This window comes from Larus michahellis, chromosome 2, assembly GCF_964199755.1.
Source record: "Larus michahellis chromosome 2, bLarMic1.1, whole genome shotgun sequence".
Classification (NCBI taxonomy): Eukaryota; Metazoa; Chordata; class Aves; order Charadriiformes; family Laridae; genus Larus; species Larus michahellis.
In genome coordinates this window covers 27,220,633-27,239,966 of record NC_133897.1, presented here as the reverse complement: position 1 = coordinate 27,239,966, position 19,334 = coordinate 27,220,633, and the positions used below count along the sequence as shown (strand labels likewise).

At 42.6% G+C, this 19,334-nt stretch overlaps 1 protein-coding gene across 3 annotated transcripts in view; it reads left to right on the top strand.

Annotated features, from left to right (window-relative positions):
• Nucleotides 1-792: 792 nt before the first annotated feature.
• The window catches only part of CALCR (calcitonin receptor), a 172,275-nt gene continuing 153,733 nt past the window's right edge, over nucleotides 793-19,334 (top strand). Inside the window, exons 1-2 of one of the 3 annotated variants that reach the window (XM_074574682.1) lie at nucleotides 1,544-1,926; nucleotides 7,943-8,099. In XM_074574682.1, the coding sequence (XP_074430783.1) occupies nucleotides 8,062-8,099 (38 nt within the window). In that variant the 5' untranslated portion in view covers nucleotides 1,544-1,926; nucleotides 7,943-8,061. Of the gene's footprint in view, nucleotides 898-1,513; nucleotides 1,927-7,942; nucleotides 8,100-19,334 lie in introns of those variants that run through there. The other 2 variants (XM_074574684.1, XM_074574685.1) reach the window with 2 other exon arrangements.

Below are 19,334 nucleotides of genomic sequence, written 5' to 3'. Positions count from 1 at the left end.
CTTTGGTGGTACTACCTAGAGACACCCTTTTAAACATATGCTGCAAAAAGTGGCAAGAGGTTCTTTTTTCTTGGAAATTGGTGCTTGCCCAGCCCAGCGCCTCCTTCTCAGCGCTCAGCTCCCTTGCTCCTCTTTCTCCTTCCCTCCCCAGCACGGCCGGAGCGATGTGGAAGCAGGCAGAAAGGCAGTCGGCTGGGTTTGCATGCAGGTTTCTATGAGAAGGGCAAGCTGTAAAAACCGACTGTAGTCTGGAAAGAGAATGCAATAGGTGGAGGAAAAAAACAACCATGAGAACCACTTCAATAGGAGCTAACTTTCCATTCAGAAGTAAGCCAGACGATTTAAAAACCGGTATCAAAGTTCCTTTTCTTTGATGGCAGAAATGTCCTTCGCGCAAAGGGAGGAAAGAAGAAAGCTATTCTTAGCCGGCTGGTGGTACCTTTTTTAGCAAGTTTGTTTGCCTCCTGACTCCATCTGCTGGGAAGACACCCTGCTACCTGCTGCCCGCACCGCCGCGGTGGGCAGGAGCGCGGAGGTGAATCACCGTGGGTTCGCTCGCTCTCCCCGCCGTACTGGGGCTCTCTGGATATTTAAACGTTGGGCAGCCTGGAGCAGTCACAGCGGAGAGGTCCTCCCCTGCCAACACCCCGTGCACAACCACTTGACGCTCTCCTGCAACGTGGGGATGAGGCTCAGTCGCCGCCGGACGCCCTGGTAGCAGGGGGCTGCTCTCCTGAGGAGACCGGGGGCGACGGCAACGGGCTTTTCCTCGCCCTCTCCTTTCCTTGAAAACGCTTACATGGCTTCTGGAGCAGAAACGGGAATTTAGAGGACTTTGCTGTCCGGTAAATCCTGCGGCCGCCCGTTGTTGGTCCTCCGCGGCTCGGTGGACGGTAGGTGAGTGGTTCGGGCAAGCTGATGGCCACGGGGCAGAAGGGCGGCCGCGGGGCTGCATCCCCCGGCGACCCGGGCTCCGCTGCCGCCCCCGCGACCAGGTGCCCGAGCGGTGGGGTCTGGCCTTCGGCGCCCTCCGTTCCCCCGGCTTTCCTCTTCCCAAAGGTGACCGAAACGGGACGAAAACGCCGGCTCGGGTCAGAGGAACTTCTCCGAGAGGAGGAGGGTGGCGGGGGCTCCGGCCGGGCCGCTGGGCGCGCAGGGCCCGCGCTCCAGCGAGGAGCTAGCGCTGAGGGTAGCGGGGCGCCCTGAGGGTACGCACTCTCATGGCGGGCAGGGCGGTCCGGGGACCCCCGGCCCCGCACGGGAAGGGCAGCCGGCAGAACGGGCTCCCGGCCGCGGGCAGCCGCGCTGCCGCCCCCGGCCTCCTCCGCGGGGCCGAGGTCGGGGGGACGAGCCCGTTGGCCCACGGGGCGGGTGCCGGCCTCCCCGCCGCGCCGGGCAGCCCCTTGCCCCTCAGGCGGTACGACGGGAGCTGCCCCCCCTCGCCTGGCCTGGCCTGGCCGCCCCCGCCCCGCCCGCCAGCGCAGCGCCGGCTCCTGCGCGATCGCCCCGCCGGCAGCAGGCGGCCGGGAGCGGCGGGGAGGCGGGAGCGGGGGAGGCGCCGCCGCCGCCGCCCGGCTCTCTCTGTCCGCCCCGCACCGACGTCGGCGCGAAGCCCCGCCGGCGCCCGGGGCGGGGGGGAAGCGGGGAGTGGGAGAGAGGAGGCAGATGCTTGCCGAGGCACGGCCCCGGCAGAGGGGCTCGCCCTGGGCAGCGCCTGTCCGTGCGCCGGCTGAACTGCTCGGCCCGCCCGGTCCCCTCCGGGACGCGGCGACCCACCGTGGGGGGGTTGTCAGGGAGCGGACGGCGGCCATGCGCCCCTCCGAGAAGTGAAGGGTCGTCCGGGCTGCGCCGAACCGCCGCCGTGGTGGCCCGAGGTGACGGGAGGCCGGGAGGAGGTGCCGCGCCAGCGCCGGGAGCGCTGCCACCGTAAGTCCCGGCAACTTCGCCGCCTGCCTTTCCACCCGCCGCCCCCGGGGAGGGGGCGACTTGGGGTGGGGGGGAGGCAGGTCCTGCCTGGCCTTGCAGACAAAAATAAGGGGTGACAAAAGAGGGGAGGGGGTTGTAGGAGCGCTGACCCCTGTGAGTGCCACCCCGCGGGAAGGGGCGCGAGGGAGCGGGTCGGGGGCGCCGGGGGCACTCGCTCGGCGGGGCTGGGCGGCAGCCGCCCGCCCGGTGCGGGGGATCGGCGGGATCGGCGAGTCCCGGAGTTTGCACTACGGGTTTTGAGCTGGCGGAGCAGGTCGGTGCCGGCACGATGTGGGTTATAAAGGGTCGCCGTTCTCCATCCTGGAAGTACAGGGCATTTAAATAACACCTGAGTCACTAGTCCGTGCTTCTCATTCATGTCAGATAGTATTTCTGTGTTATTTTTCATCTGCTGGACCGATATTTGTACTTTCTTTGTCATTTGACGCCGCAGATGTAAAAACAACATTAGTAGATTTCAGAATATTGCCATTGATGATGGTAGATTGATGTATGAGACTATTTACTGGATGTGTCCAAGGACAATATAAATGCCTGCCAATTTTGTCTTTGAATTGCTATATTGATTTCATTCTTGCGGGCTTTTTGACAAGGTTAACGTAGTTGACAATTTGTAAAGAAAAGAGGAAAAACTTCTGTTTTATTTTAGCTACAGAATGTCAATTGTAACCGAAATGATGAACGAAAAAAAATCATTCATAAAAAGAGTAAACAGAAAGACTGTATCCCAAGACCTCTTGAAGTCAATATCGTCAATATCTAACAGATGCCTTCCTGCCGTGCTTTTACATACAGTGGCTACCACTTCAACTTCTTAAGGGTAATACAGCATGTGATATTCTTCCCAGGACTGTGCGCTTTCTCTGTTACGATAGAGTTAAGTAACCTGGCTAGAGGGAGTTTAAAATGAATTAATCAGGCCATCGCATTAAAGTGCCTTTGTCTTTCTGTAGGTACTGAATCAAATAAAGCTCTTGCTTCCGCGTCTTTTCCCCTCCAGTGTTCGTAGGGTGTTACTCAGCCGGGGAACCCTTATGTCTGGTCGGTGGAAGGGTCCTTACACTGCTCTGGGGCTGAATGTATCAGGGCTGACCAGGGTAACATTTCTCTGCTACCAGCAGCTCAAACTGCAGGCGATGTCGAGATGAAGAGTAAATTTAATTCCCCACTCAGAATGCTAAGCATAATTGTTGAGTAGGTAAATTAAATACAGGAGAGCTAATGTTTCCTTTTAATTTCTTCAGACATCTGATAACCTTTACTAGTAGGTAACCTTTTCTAAGTTACCTGTCTGGTGCTGTCATATGCTGGCTGACATGAAATTATTCTGAATTAACTAAGACGTGTTTCAGTACCTATGGGCATGTAGTAAAGTACGCAAACTTTATAAAGCCCTGTTGGGACCATAATATGTTGGCCCTGTTAAGATCAGTGGCAAAATCCCAGTTAACCCCTCCAAAGAGAGGGCTTCACCGTAGATCTTCATTATAATTTATAGTGAGTGCCAGCCAACTTTGGTTAGAAATTCAAGTGGCAATGTTTAAATTTGGCTGGTGATGGCACTTCTAACAACTCAGTTGTTAGCACTGCTTTAGAATCATGGGTAAGAGCCACACAGGTTTTAATATTTAAAAAAAACCCTCTCTATATAATAAACTGTATATGCTTTCAAGAGAAGTAGGCAGTTCAGATTTGTCTTATACTCCATTTTTTATGGGCAGTTTCATCAGAATGGATCATAAACAAGTTAGACTGCAGTTTGCATATATATCATATTTTAACAGAGGTATCCACACAGTATGGGGGGGGGGAATATTATCAGATTGTGTTGCTTATGGCAAAAAAGTTCACAAATAAACTGCTTAAATATTTGACTTACTATAAAAACGCCAGCAAAGAATTGACCTAAGTTACAGTTTAGTTTTCTGCAGCTCATAAGCTTCAGTGGGAGATGAAGAAACAGAAGCATCTTTTCTAATAACCTTGTTGAAATATTACTGAATAATATATTAACAAGGATTAGCTTAATAAATGGACGGAATCCAGTTTAGTGAACTTCTTTTCCTTCATGCCTACAGCAGAACGGTTTTGAAAACCATCTGAAAGAGTTGAAAATTTTAATTAAAGATGAAAACAACATTCTACAGTGTTTGCTGAATTGTTTTTCATCCAGCTCTCTTCCAGATCAAAGTAGAATGGAACAACACTTAACAGCTAGCCGGTTAATATTATATGTTAATTTTAAATCTGCATCAATGGACCTGTAAGAAGCTAAATGGGCACTTGCAAGTCCTGTTATATAATAACGTTGGCGTGACGAACATAACTGCCAATAATTTCCACAAGTTTTGTGTAAGTGACGATGAAACAAGAAAGAGCATATTGTGACAGAGTTCCTGAAAATCATTATATAGAAAAAAGTCTCTTCCATATTTATTTTAAAAATTATGCATGTAAATACAATTTTTGGGAAAATGAGCAACTAAATAATTGAGCTACATTTGCCTGAAAGTTGTGCTAGCAAGTATCATGAAATTCAGTTCTGCAAATGCCCATTGGTTCTACATATTAGTAAGCTGGTAAATTCAGTTTTGGTTTATTTCTGATAATTGATGTTTGGGTCCTAACTGTTGCTATTGAAGTCAATATTGAAACTCATATTAATGCTAGCACAGATCATATCTGCGCCTTTTGGGGTGATCCTGTTATGTGCTGAGCACTTTCAACCGCTGTTTGTGTTAAGAGTGGCATCCAGTCAGGTCCCTGGCTAGAACTACAAGCACGGAATAAGATTCACTCTCTTGAAAAATTTGCAATGTAAATACTCAAGAGAGACTGAGACATCTTGCTGAAGGCCATGTAGGAAGCCAACAGATGATCTAGGTCTGAAACATGAGTACTCCATACTTAGCAAGGGCACACTGAGCGCTTTTTAACAATGTTGAATGTTAATTGATTCTTTGATAAAGGTACCCAGAAATGAATGACCAGTGTCGTAAAGTTGTGTGTTATTTCCATCTGATCTTGTTTACTTTGGTACTAACCTCAATGTTTATTAGCATGCCAAAGAACAGCACATAATTACATGTTGTTTGTTCTGTGCTGGTTTTTGGTCTTACACCCACTTTCCATTTGACATTGCTTTGAGTCACTTCCCTACTTGGGAAGGAGTGGGTCTGGCTGCTGGAAGCCTCTGGTACATGAGTGCAATGCAAGTGCCAGCAGCAAGACGTGCCCTGTGGCTCACTCCTGAGAAGCAAAGCGCTGGTCTCTGGGTGGCTGCCATGCCTATGGGACAGAGCTGCTTCGGGTACCTGAAATGACTGCTTCAGGATGAGCCCAAGGACCTCCGCATGGTGCGTTACAGAGGTGGTGTTTTGTATGAGGACTTGCTGCAATACAGATGTTGTAACGAGTGGTTCTGATGCAGAGAAAGCCTAGATGTAAAGTTCCTAAAAAGTAATTCTCATTCTTTTGAAGCAGGCGAAGCAACTGTGGAAGATCACACGGCTAACTTGCACCGCTAATTTTAAAAAAATGATCTTGCTTGGAGGTGAATAACACATACATCCTAGATATTTTGTGCTGAAGTTTTTTGTTATTTTTGCTACAGTTATGCTTCCATGCATAGCTTGTGATGGTGGGATTTGGCAGGTTGAAAGGAAGGAGAATGTGTATGCAAGACTGTTTTCAAAACTGTCCTTCCTATCGGATAAAATTTGAACTGGTTTTGTCTATGAAATAGAGAGACACACTGAATTGCTCATATGGAGAACTAGCCAATACAAGACGACAATGGCAGAGATATTGGCCACATCTCAGTTGATAAGCAGCACTGCTAACAATGCTGGGCTTGGTATTCACCCAAGAGTTACAACTGGAAAATCCATGGCTCATGCTAAAGGTTGCATTTATGGGCATGTTTCAGCTGGACACCTTTTTAATCAAGATGGTATCCACAGATGTTGGAGGAGTCTTACTGGTCTTACCTCCAGTCTCACTGGAGGTGATCTGCTGAACAAACCGAGGACATGGTTTTGTCTCACCAGTGAGCCAGTTGGCTCCATGCTTTTGAGGTGACCCTTGGTTAAGGATATGGGCCTCCAGGGTGGGGACGACCTGGGGCTGGTAGCTACCCTCTGGTAGAGAGCTCCATTCGACTGCCTGTGCAGGCTTGTATGGACGTATGCAAAGATTTACCATTAAACTAAAAAAGAATAAGAAATTTTGTTATTCAGCCACAGGAGAAAATAGAGCCATTGAACATAGTTAATAGGAAATAGTACTGGGAATAAGAGTAGATGGTGCCATGGATTTTTCATGGTTCCCAAAATGCCTTCTGAATTAGGATTGTATGGTGGACAGGCAAACTACTACTGCTTTTAGCAAGTTGCACACTGAAGTGCTGTAGTCGTGAGAGATGGGTTACTGCAAGGATCAGCTGAACGCCTGCAGCACACACCCAGGGAACCTGCAGGGAGGAGCTTTCCTGGGTCCAGGAGGAGATGGACTGATAGTGCAGTACTGGTGTTCTTACCGGTACATACCATACACAAAACAAACTGAAAAATGCCATTCATGCAAGTGCATCTTATCTACTGCACCTTGACAGGATTGCAGTACACATGTTTTTTTCACAGTAATCCAGTGTGGTTCAGTAAAGGTGACATGGAATGGCATCTATTTTAAAATAAGCTTCTGGAGCTTGGCTTTTTAATCATTTACTCCAGGTATACTTATGAAAATTTGGCAGAATTAGCTATTTACACCACACTTTCAGTAGTATTTTTGAAAATAAGCATGCATTTCAGTTTCACGTGTCACGTTGCAGTTTCATGTGGCACTGTTTAGCAAGTAATTTCATGTTTGGTCATATCCAGCATTGTATGTATGAACTATATCACTCTGTCTGTGGCTTTTGATGAATATTATTAACCATTACCAAGAGTTAGATGAATAATAAGTTTGATAAATTTTGCAGTATTTTTTAATCTGTGGTTTCACTATATGTTATTTATAGCAGCTTTAGTGATACGTACTTTAAAGGAGTAGAACAATGCGATCCATGCTTGTTGGTGGCCTTGACGCGTTAACTTTAGTTTGTGATGTCCTCATTAGCTTGGGGTAAAGCACAGGATAGAAAATTGCTATTATTCAAAAGCGTTTGAAATGCCTTTCTCTTCCTGGATGTGCTACAAAGTGCTGAACTACCTCTCCACAATTAGAAAAGCATATTTTTGTTCTGTTGTTTTGTCCTAGAAATTGGACACTTCTGCAGGCAAAGCCAAGTGGCTTCACAGACATATTTCGAGGTTGCTTGAGTGATTAATTTTGTCTTGTCTTCGCAGTTATCTCCTCAGAATTAAGCTGACAGTTAAAAAAAATCTCTTTTAAATAATGTGAAATGCTTCTGAAAATGCAGTATTGCTGTTACAAAGATGTCAAGCCTCCATGGTTAAGATTGTGCTGAGATATACTTGTAAAAGAAAAAGAACTAAACTTCTATTTTACTTTTTTGTTAGTGACTGTAATGAGACTCCACATTTGGCATAGGGTCCCTTCAAAGGTCAACTGAATATTCTCTGTGTGTGGTTTTTTTATGGTGAAATATTTACTTAGTTTTCAGGGTTCGTATAACAAAAAATTGCTGTAATCCATGGCATAGTTTAGAGCTTGATGGAATGGCGAGAAAGGTAATCAAAGACTGAATAAATTTGTGAAGTGAATTAGCCACTTCTGTTTCTCTCAGGCAGCACCGAGGCAAGCTTTGACACGAGAAAGCTCATATAACTGTAGCATTACAGCTGTGGTGTATGCAGATGGTTGACTCCATTTCTGTTAGTTTTGATTTTCCTCCAGCTGATATCAATAACGAGCGTTAACTGCTTAGAAGAATCACAGGTAGCTCTGCAGTTGTATTTCCTTGATATTGTTTGTATCTGCATCTTCCCTGCAGGTTGTGTGAGCCAGAGCAGTTATCTGTAGCAAATCAAGCTGTCTTGATTTAAGTGATCTGTGAAGAAGTAACGTGACGCCCACAAGTGATTTTTCCCTTTTAAATTTATCCCTGTTACGATGCAGTACCAAACTGGTGATGCTCCACACTGCCTTCGGTAAGGAACCTGTTTGTGTCTCACTTTCTGCTGCACAAGCTACATTCTTGTAGAACATATGATTTGCTCCAGCTGGCTTTCTTGATGTTTGTCTCCATTCATGTGGTCTTAGTTACCTGTAGTCTCAGTTACCTGTAGCCTTAGTCTGTGGCCTGTATTCTATAGTCTTAGTTACCTGTAGCTGTGCAGCTGCTTCATCACTAGGTCCTTCTCTTACATTGCGCTCTCTTTTCATCGTTGAAACATGATGATGTAATTTGCTGTATGTCAGCTAACAAGCAGATGGTGAACATCTTTGGATGGATGACTATGATTCCTCACAGAAGAGGAATGAATGCCCTCCCATAAAGTTACAGCTTTTTATATGTTACAGACTGTCATCTCTTGACCATTGGAGTACAATGAACAACAAAAGATACTTGATGATCTTTAGATTGTCATAGTAGTCCCTTTCCAAATTATACTAGCAGCCTGGAACACCTTGTGCGTATGAGCATTTCATGCTCTTAAACATGCTGTGTGCTATCTCCTCTAGCCTTAAGTATTGAAGGACAGGAGAGAGAGGATGCTTACGCGTCCACTACTTTGATTAGTTAGAGAGACTTCTTAATTTTTTCTTGACTTTGGTAGAGAAAGGTATCTAAGTATCACTGAGTTTCCTCATGCGACTAAAAGTTGAATCTCTCCTGTCAAGAACTTTTCCTGTTCTCACCAGTCAGTCCAGCTCCTAACAAGATCCTCATTTTCTTTTGTCTCCAAATGCCCACTCTCCAAACAATTCAGAAGGTGAAAGGGTGGGTCTGCTGCTGTTATCCTCAGCTGTGCTGTTGCTGCTGGGGTGGAAACACTATGGAGACTGAAAATATGGGGTGCAGAAATTACATCAGGTAACAAAAAATATAGAGAAGGAAGTGTTTTGCAGAGAAAGGAGAACTCAGAGGAAAAAGATACTTTGAATGATATGTGCATCTGTGCATTTAGTAGTAGAGATGACCTTCTGGAAAGTTATGTTACAAAATGCCTAATTAATAGCACTGTCTTCTATTTACATATTGTAGCAGGGGAAATTTCATTTAAGCTCCAATATTTAATTTTGCATATGTAATGTATTGATAAGACAGATCACTGATACTGGTTTAGTTCCTTATACAGGTGTTCGAGTAGATTATTGAATTTTAATGTTTTATATTGCAACTTCTCCAGGAACTCTATTTCTAACAAAGGAAAATGGCAAACAGGATTAGTGTGAGGCTGATTCAAAGGGTAGTTTAGTCTGGCCAATTTAGAGCATCTCCAGTAAGTCCTTGGCTTTGCTTCAGGCTGTTTAAGAACATCCCTTTAGAAACTGAAAGAGTAACCCATAGACAGCTAATCATGTGCTCCTGACCGTGCAGAGTTGTAGTGCTTGGAGTTTAGCAAATCCTTTAAGCCGTGGTCTTGAGAAAGACTTAGTGATGGGGAACAAATTGGGTGCGAGGAGACTTTCTTTAATTTTCTGAGGGCCAGTTCCCCTACTATAGGCTGCTCAAGGGCTTGACTCATTTAAGCCCTTGAGCTGTTTGCATGATAATAAAATATTTTCCTCTTTGTTCAAATGTTGCCAAGTACATTTTGGGTTGAAGCAGGATCAAGTAATAAATAATAATAATTGTTACCATATGTTCTCACAGATAAAACAGACCCAGTATTTTCTACTCCACTGTTTTCTGTTGTATTTCTCGTTTTTCTTGTATCATGGTATTTGATAGTATGTGCTTCCTAAAGACTGGAGTAATTTCAGGACTGAAAAGAAAATGTGTATGTTTGGATTTATACACGTTTAAAATTTGGCTGGCTTATTGGCAATCAGATCTGCAGTGTTTTGAAGAAAATGTGTTCATCCCATGAAATACCTAATGTAATCGTAGGTCATTGCTGGAAAAACCTGTAGGTATCATCATATAACCATGTCACTTCTTCTCATTCACCTACTATCCAAAATAATTCAAGTCTGAGATCTACATGCAAACTAAAAAGCCAAGCCCACTCCAGCATTTTGTCATTGCTGTAGTTGAGTTGTCTGCGCAGTGATAGAAACGACAGGAAGCTTTGTATTTACACTAGTCCATGGTGAAAAATGTAGCAGCCTCCCCTTTAACAAGAGGAAAAGAAATGTGGCTTAATGGCCTATAGAACATGAGAAATTAGTACAGTTAAGCCAGAAGGAGGTACATATGCACTATACACAGAAAAGATCCTGTGGAACCTCAAGTATTAACTGAAGGTATTTTCATACACTCACAAAATATTGGGACAATGTTTTATTAGTATCAAAGCCTATAATTTCTCTGCTTGCAAAATGTGGTCAGAATCTTATTTACTATAATGCAGGTCATCAAATGCCACATACCACATCAAAGAATATATTTGGTAAGAGATTTCTTGAAGTGATGAATGGTAGTTTTCAACTCATATGTAATTTCATGTGGAGAAATCGCGTGGGTATAACATTTAAAGGTACTTAGTTGGGCTAATTACTTCAGTGTAGAATTTCGTAAAATGTATTTCAAACTAATTTTACTGTTGAAAATGTTCCATTTTTATAATGAAAAAGGAAACACTAATGAATTGCAGGAAATTTTTTATGAAATCTAGTTTTTTTTCTATCATTATAAAAATACTTTTGCCGGTGAGCTGAATTTCAATTATGTATAAATGTATTTTATTTACAGTAAAATATCATTTTAGTTCAAACAAATGCACCATAATGTAGTAAGCGCCTTGTACTCTGCAATGGGCATGGTTTGGATGGACAAAGATGGAACAGCCTAGAGGAGATACTGGGAGAGAATACAGCCCTATTCACAGTGCATACTTAAGAAAAGTCAACTGTCTCAATCTTCAATCTGTTGAATTTATTTGGAAAATTTTAGCCAGATAATTTTCATTGTCTTTGAAAATCTCTAGTGCAGGATATATTGTTTTGCATATGTCCACAAGTTCTGGTTGATTTTTGTCTCTGAGAAGTTCTTCTGCTACCATGTGGTGGAAAATGGACTTGGCAGTAGATGATTTCTGAGTCAGGATTGAACCTTTTAGCATTTGTATAAGAAGACACCCACACTTGTACAGCCCTGATCTTCCTAGAGCTTTAGTCTGCAATCACAGTTTTGAGGTAGCGTAAGCCAGTTTATACTGTGCAACTGAGGGCAGACAGAACAAGACTAGAGCACAAAAGAGGAGAGAAGAGAGGTATAAATAGTGTGGAGCATGGGAAAACAGGAATGGTTTCAGACATGGAAGAGCAATACTGAATGTGGGGTTAGAAGTTAGTACTGAGGGCCAGTGGAGTTTGGGACAGGAAGAATGTGAGACAAGCTTGTTTGACAAGTTAGATGCCGAGGGACAAACTGATATCTGTAAACCACTGACATTCCCAGGAAGAAGCATTTAGGTGCTAGTAGGGATGGGAGTTGGCAGGACACCAGGGCAATAGGAGGACGATGTGTTGGAAGAGACAGAATTTCCTCCCCTCTCTTCCCCACTAAATATAAGGGAGTCATGAAGCCAGGAAAGTGAGATAGTTAAGAAGGGGAAAAACTGAAGGCCAGGGAAGGAGACTGGTACTGCAGTGGCAGAAAGTTTGGAAGGAGCTAGGTCTGACTGTGAATTGTGAATGGTACTGAAAGAAAGGAGAGTGGAGATGAGTGAGAAGCAGGAGGTAATGTCTATGAGGAGACGGGAGTGGAACAGAAGAAAGTTCATAGTGGAGGAGCTCAAGGTGAGAGAGGCAATACCTTTGACAACGCACCAATCTTGCATGACCTTTCTGAGTCTCACTAGTCATCTGGTGTCAGCAGGTATCTGTGAAGATTTCTGGTGATGCTTTATTTTCCTTCAGGACTTAAGTGCACAGGATGTCAGTCTGCCACTGCTGTGACCAGTTCAGCTTTGCTGATATAGACTTTTGCAGTGGACTTTAAAGGTTCTGGTCTCTTTCATGAGCCATTTTCACCATGCATAGTTAAAACACTGGTGTGCTGATCTTAAGACAATGGTATTTGTTCTTCATGGGTTTATTATGGTGAGCTTCAGAGAGCAGGATGTAGACACAGAAGCAATCTGAAAACTTTGATAATTTAAGCAACTCTGCTTAGTTCACGTCATTCAGTGTGTGGGCAGGACTTGCTGACTGTAGCTAGGTCCCACTGTCTGGTAATAATCTAGTCCAAGTTCACAGACTCAGTTCCTGAGAAAATTTTAGGTACCTCATACAGAGAAAGGCAAGAAGTGTACACCTCCTGAACTTCCAGAAAGCTTCATTTAATGCACAGGTTTAGTTGACGGAATCAGGCAAAGGAGGAGAAGGATTCTGTTTCTCATAGTCTTTTGTACAGACAGATGAAAACATTTATAGCTGTCCATAAGGGAAAACTTCTGAAGCTAACGGAAGAAATGCAGATGGACAGTTGGAGTGATTTGAAGCATACTGTTTCAGAGAAAGAAGTTCTTCGTTCAGAGAAGAAGTCTTAGCAAAGTTGAGGACATACCAAGTCCTTTGGTGTAAGCGAATCAGCCAGCTGTAACTGATTATAAAAAGACCATTTTTGAAGAAGAGAATGGTGTGCTGGAAACGTCTAATAGGATGAGGTAAAAAAGAAAGAAAAGTATGTATATTAGTGGAAGACACTTGAACATCCTAAAATATTGCTAGAATGGCTAGAACATAAGGGATACAGAGCAGATGAGAGGACGCCTCAGTAATGGTGATGGCATGTAGATAAAATGTGGGAGGTCAGCAGTCACTCGTATACACAGTCACAGAGAGAAGCATCAACCACAGTTCATGTCAGAAGAGAAGCATACTGCAGAGGCACAAACCCAGCAAATTGCCAGTGAGTGTGGAAGTATCATGCGATGAAAAATGAAAAGCAGGTGTTTGAGAAGATGTATGTTAAATACCGCAAAGCAAACTGAGGAGATCAAAGCCTTCGATGTGTGCAGCTGAAGAATGTCTCTGGGGAAAGCAGCCAGCAGCAATGTTGCTGTTTAAAAAAGGAGATTTATAGTGGTGAGATACGCAACTTTTGAAATAAATTAAGAAGAAATAGCCATAAAAATTATCATTGATATTGGAGTACAGTTTTTTGGGACTGACTACAGAAAAAGTTGAACCTGTGGCACAAAGCATAACAAGGCTAGTAGGATACAAGAACATTTATTCTATGTAGGTAAAAGTCCAAGGATACAAGTAAGCGTCCAGATACCTATAATAGGCACTCCTGCAGGATTAATTTTGGATGTAAAGTTTAGGTATTCATTAAATTTGATAAAAACATTAAAAGCAGTGAAAACTAGAAAAGAATGTAGTAATACTAAGTTTCTATGTGTGTTTGAAGATGGAGGATGTCAACTGCTTGCTGCGAAATCTAGCTATAAGGCAGTACCAGAAGTGCATACTGCACTGTGATAACTATTATTTCCATTTCGAGCCCCTTGGCACTAAAGATATTAATTAGGAAAGTGAAGAAGCCATGGGAAAGGGTACACTTGATGATGGCAGTAGAGAAGAAAAATGATAGGGTATTCCATGTATGCATAGATATTAAAGATCTGTAAGGCAATGAATCAGGAAAAAATCAACACAGGAACAATCAAGCAATGATACAGGAACAAAACAACCCACTCATGTTAAATGACATCACTTCCAAAGCCCTCTCTAACAAGCATATTAATTATGCTAGATGCACAATTTGGTATTGGAAAGTCAGATAGACAAGGAGGGCAGCTAATTAATGCCTTCCAATACTTTATCCAGAAGGCAGCATTTCAAACATGCCTGCTGACGTATCATCTCCACAAGATATATTGAAGAAGAGAGGGCTTGAAATGGCAGAACATCTTACCCCCCTACCGGAGTGAATGCCCCTAAAAACCAATAGTGTTAATCACATGATACTGGAGACATTTCTAAATCACAGTCAGATCCAAATCATTAGGAAGCGGATGAATGAGAACAGCTGAGCACTAGAACAAATTGCCCAGAGAGGCTGTGGAATTTCCATCCTTGGAGAAATTCAAAACTAGCCTGGATATGACCCTGAATAACCAGTTCTAACTTTGAAGTTGCTAGGTTAACTCCAGAGGTCCATTCCAGCCTAATTTTTTCTATGACTCAGGGAATTACTGTGGTGTTGAAAGGAGGCATCCAAGCATATCCAAAAATGGGCAAAAGGAAAAGGGTCGGAAAGAACTAATCACCTCAAAGGAACTGAAACTCAAGAGTAGGGGCAGCAACTTACCTGCTAAATGGAAGAAATTATGTCATCTCTTTAAGAACTTGAAGGAGGAAGAGATTCCATTGTATGGTCCAAGAATGGCCAAAGAAATTTTAGAAAATATGGACACAGTTTAGCTTGAAATGAAATGAAACATTCCATGGGGAAATACCTCTACAGGATGCGCTGCATGAGCTGGGGACATTACACTAGTGATGTACATGGCAACATTTATGAAAACACAACAATACACTATCAGCTGTCTTATAAACATTTTTCCTTCCATGTCTTAGATCTTGCTTCTTCATCTTCTGTGTGTATGATATGCTGAGCTACTGAGAGCAGGTAGTGAGTTTTAGATGTCTGTCTTTGTTTAAGGAAAAAAATGCCAAGCTGTGAAGAGGAAGCATATTGGGTCCTCAGCTGTGGAATCACGATAATACTATCGCTCACCAAACAGCAGTAGTTTGAAAGTGAGTTAGTTGTCAGTGAAGCATTTATACTGCAGTAATGAGCACCAAGGAAAAAGCCATGCAAAGAAATGAATAAATCTGTCTACCAGGCAAGGTTTCATGTATGTACGATAAATGCAATCCACTAAATACTAGTGATAAAATATAGTATTGAATCACTTCTCATTCAGTGGTCACTGTTCATCCTTAGAAACCCAGTGAAGAAGGATTGAAATGGAAAATGAAGTTTGAGGACAAGTAATTAATAATTGTAGTACCTCTCCCCAAGAAGGCTAAATAAAGTTTACCCTTGGAGTTACCATTATAATCTGGAGTCTTTAATCATCTGACTTTATTACATGAATTTAGTTTCATTAATGTAATTCCAAGAGACTTTATATAAGATAACGGCGCCACTGATTTACACACACAGGCATGTACCCTATGTTTTTGTTTAAAAGGTCTTTTAACATAATTGAACAGAGTTTTTGCTAAAAACTTCATCCACTAGTAAAATCAAAGGTGGAAAGTGAAAACAATGCAGAAATTTAGAGCCTTTGACTGCAAATAAAAATTTCAGAAAGCTAAAGCTGGTGTACTTAGGATACTATTGAGAGCTAATATTAAAGTGGTCTTAATGCCGCTGAATAGTTAAAGCTCATCAGTCTTAAAGAAGGTGGCAGTATGACGGTGAGTCTGTTAGCTTTCTTTTTTAACGCTAGTCCGTGAAGAACTCTCATTTTCTCTGTGTATCATTAGTATTAGCCTGACACAAGAGGTACACCTCTGTTCTTCATCATCTGCTTCCTTTTAAGGTTGGTTGTTTTTTTTTTTTAAGAGCCAATTGCACACTGCAAGAGAAATGAAATAGTGCCAGGGCATGCGTTTGCTCCCGTAACTGGAAGCACTGCCATCCTGTCAGCAAGAAGGAAGTGTGACAGTAGCGAATTTTTCTGAGACAGGAACTAATACAAGGTGCGATCTGATATTCAAAGTAGTTAGAATATGGGGTACTGTAAAATAGCAAAGATACTTGTTTATCATACTTAAGACATATCTGGCATTACTCATAGGTTTTCATACCTGTTGTAATGTGTGCATAACTTAGAGAGGAATATCATACTGGTGAAATCCTGTTTGGTACACTGACTTCCTCAAATTCTGATGAATCCCAGAGCAGTGTGATTATGTATGACAAAACTCCCAGTTAATAGTAAAAAAAGAGATGGATAGCCTTTTGGAGAGGGGGGAAACCACTTCAGGTATTCAAACATCTCTCTCTTAAATGAATGTAGTGGAAAACTGTCTTTCCTTTTTCTCCTTCTTGTTTAGCTTGTACGCTATCATTCCTGAGCAGTTCCACCTTCTTAACTCATCAGGTTATTATCTGGAATCCCTGGGTATGGTCAAAGCACAAGGGTGGAAAGGCTGAGAGGATGGCTTTGGTTTCTTAAAAGCTGGTGATTTAGATTATTCTTATAATTTCCCAAACTATTTTCCATTGTATCCTCCTCCTAAGTGAATTTAGCTCTTTAGGCAAACATAACAAGTAAGAAACACTGACACACAGAGAGGAGAAATGTCGTACTTCTCAAAGTACTGTACAAGCTAACTTGTGCCATGCGACTTTTTCCAGGAGATGAAAAGAGAATACCTATCTGCCACATGTAGGTAGGTAGAATTAGGGTTTTCTGTAGCTAGGATATAAAGTCTTAAAGCATGGTCTATGTGCATGATTCAAATTCCTGTCACTCTGAAACCAGGTCCTGATCCCATCTGCTTGCAGATCTTATTTTGCCATCCTGCTGTAATGGCTGTAGGCAGCCAATCTGGTTGTCTTAATAATAAACCCCTCCTCTCTTTTGCATTTTTCTTCCCATAAGGTGTGCCACCCATTGGCAGAACTCTCTTTTTCACGGAATAGGGAAACAGTATATAATGGGCATTTCCATAAGCAAGTCATAACAACTTAAATCACTAGCCTGAATTCATACATTTAAATCAGTGGTTATGCAGACTGAAATCAGAGCATCTGTCCTTTTATGCTTGGAAGTAGAATGGTAAAATACAATAAAAATGCATGACACAAAATTAATCTCCTCAGTGTCTAATGAGGGAACTGGGCTGATCTCAGGTGCTCCCAGCACTGACGCTGTGTGTGGTGGCCTTAGAAGCTGTGATCCAGGGAAGCTAGATGCCAGCAATCCTTTCAGCTTTTTCTGGCCAGGCAGACATGTGGGAGAGGGGTGCGTGGGTTGCAGCGACGCTGCTCCGAGCCATGCCGGCTGGCTCTGGTGCCAGCGGGGCCAGAAACGGTGTCGCCAGGCTGATGTAGCACTGAACACAAAAGGCTGCATCCTCGCTCTCTGCTGGCTGCCTCAGTGCCGCTCTCAGACACACGCACATTGGCCCATTCTCAAGCCTGGCACAATTGTGACTGCTTGTCCCTCCACTGGGCAGGCATGCTCTGAGATTTTTTTGTAAAATAATTGTTTCTTCTGAGAATTAGAGGTGTGAAAGCTCTGCGAACATGGATTTAAAGAGTGGGCTTGACTTGCTGACCCCCAGGTGCTAGATGAGCACAAACTATTGTGCTGTGGTAATAGAACTGGCATGGTAAAAATTAACAGAGTTCCCACGGAGTGGGCAGTTATAACAATGTGAGTAGGCTCATCCTGGTGTGGGTGAGAGGAAGAAACTGTATACTGATGGATAAAAAGCATATCTGTGCTGTTACCACATCAGTCACTGCACCAAGTACTTCTTCCAATTCCAAAAAAGAGGATACCCTTAGTAGTCATAGTGAAACTGGTTTTAAAACTACATAAACCAACCCTGTGACCCACTGTACATCAGACTTAGATTAAAGCCTTAATTCTTACTTGAAATCAGTTGATTCATATGAAGTCCCCTTTGTACTGTCAATGTAGTCAAGAGTGACGATAGTGAAAATGAGAATAGGACCTAATGCATAGAATTAAGGTCCCTTTGCATTAATCTGTTAGTGAACAGGAGTCTAGAGATGGTAGATATAAATGTAATCCATGTTTGTTTCAAAGTCTTTTAACTCGGCTGGAATAGTATAATTGGTCCCAATGGTAAAGCAGAATGTGGCCCTCTGTTTTGTTAATCCTCTGACTAACAAACTGCACGTGAACTACATACTTTCCTGAAGGTTTATGTTTAATCTTGGAGACTTTATAAACTCATACGAATTCTGCATGTTTTTTCTGGTATTTTGCACTCCACGGCTGCAAGGGACATCAGGTATGTCTACTACACTACTAACAAAAGTAGTTCCATGTATTCCTGACAGTTTCCTACTAAAAAGCAAAGTTTTAAATAAAAAGCAAAACCAATAATAGAAACAGAATGTAGTGGCAGCACAATTAAGGAACAGAGGGCTGAGATAGTCTCACAAAACCAGGAAACACAAATTCAAAGCTGAAACCTCATTTTTAACTTTTCTTTTTGACTGCATACCAAGGAGAGCCTAAAGCACAGTCTGATTTTCCCCTAAAGTGTGATATTAATTCCATTATGTTTGCTTGTATGTAACTCTGTATGTGTGCGCATATATTGCATCTCTTAATTGTTTTCAGTGGGAATCCTGGACAGTGCCTGTTAGTGTAAGGGAAGAGAATGGAAAAAAATGGTGTTAAGACACAACCTTCTCAGCAGGAACATAGGCACTAGAAGGGGAAGAGTTAAGAGGAAAATACAAAGAGGAAATGATCATGAAACACAGCTATTGCTGCTGCTATTACTACAAGAGAAAAAAGGATGCATGAGAAAGCTTGCAAAAAAAAAAAAAAGGAAGAAAACCACAGGCTTTTGGGAAGCCCTGAGCTTAAGGAGCACAGAGAGCTATTAAATTTTTTTTTTTTTTTTTTTTTCAGTTTTAGGGAGCTTTCCTGTAAAGCAGGGTTTTTCAGTTTTCTCAGACCTACTTACCTCTCCAAGTCTTTTATCGGAGGTTGATGAGATGCCCAGTAGGTGGCATCCTTTTAACACAGTGCTAATATCTCTTCTTTTTTTTTTTTTCCTTAAAAATATTTTTCTGCAGAATTTAAATTGATTGTCACAGAATCGGCACATGCAAAAGTTATTTTGTTGCGAGGAATTTAGGTCAAAACTCTCAAATTTGGAATCCTGAAGTTTCAAAAAAATCTGTATTTGGGAATCTAAATGAAAGAGAGAGAGGGAGGATGCATTTTCCTTCATGGGTTCAGAGCAAGTTTCTGAGGGAGTTTACAAGAAGCTACAGCTTCACAGCACCTACTGAAACCACTTCTGTGGTTTCTAACTCAAGGACTGTGGTCTAATTTAAGGATTCATTTTTGGAATGTGATGATTAGGACATTGTTTTTACATTTGAGCAATTGATGATAGGGATTGTGACATCTTGCTGTCTGCATTTAATTTACTTCTGTTACATCTTGTTCATTTTTGAAATGTGTTCATTTTTTTCTTCCTGAGAAATAATCCTAACGATAGCTGGGAAAGTGGATGTTATTACAAACCCA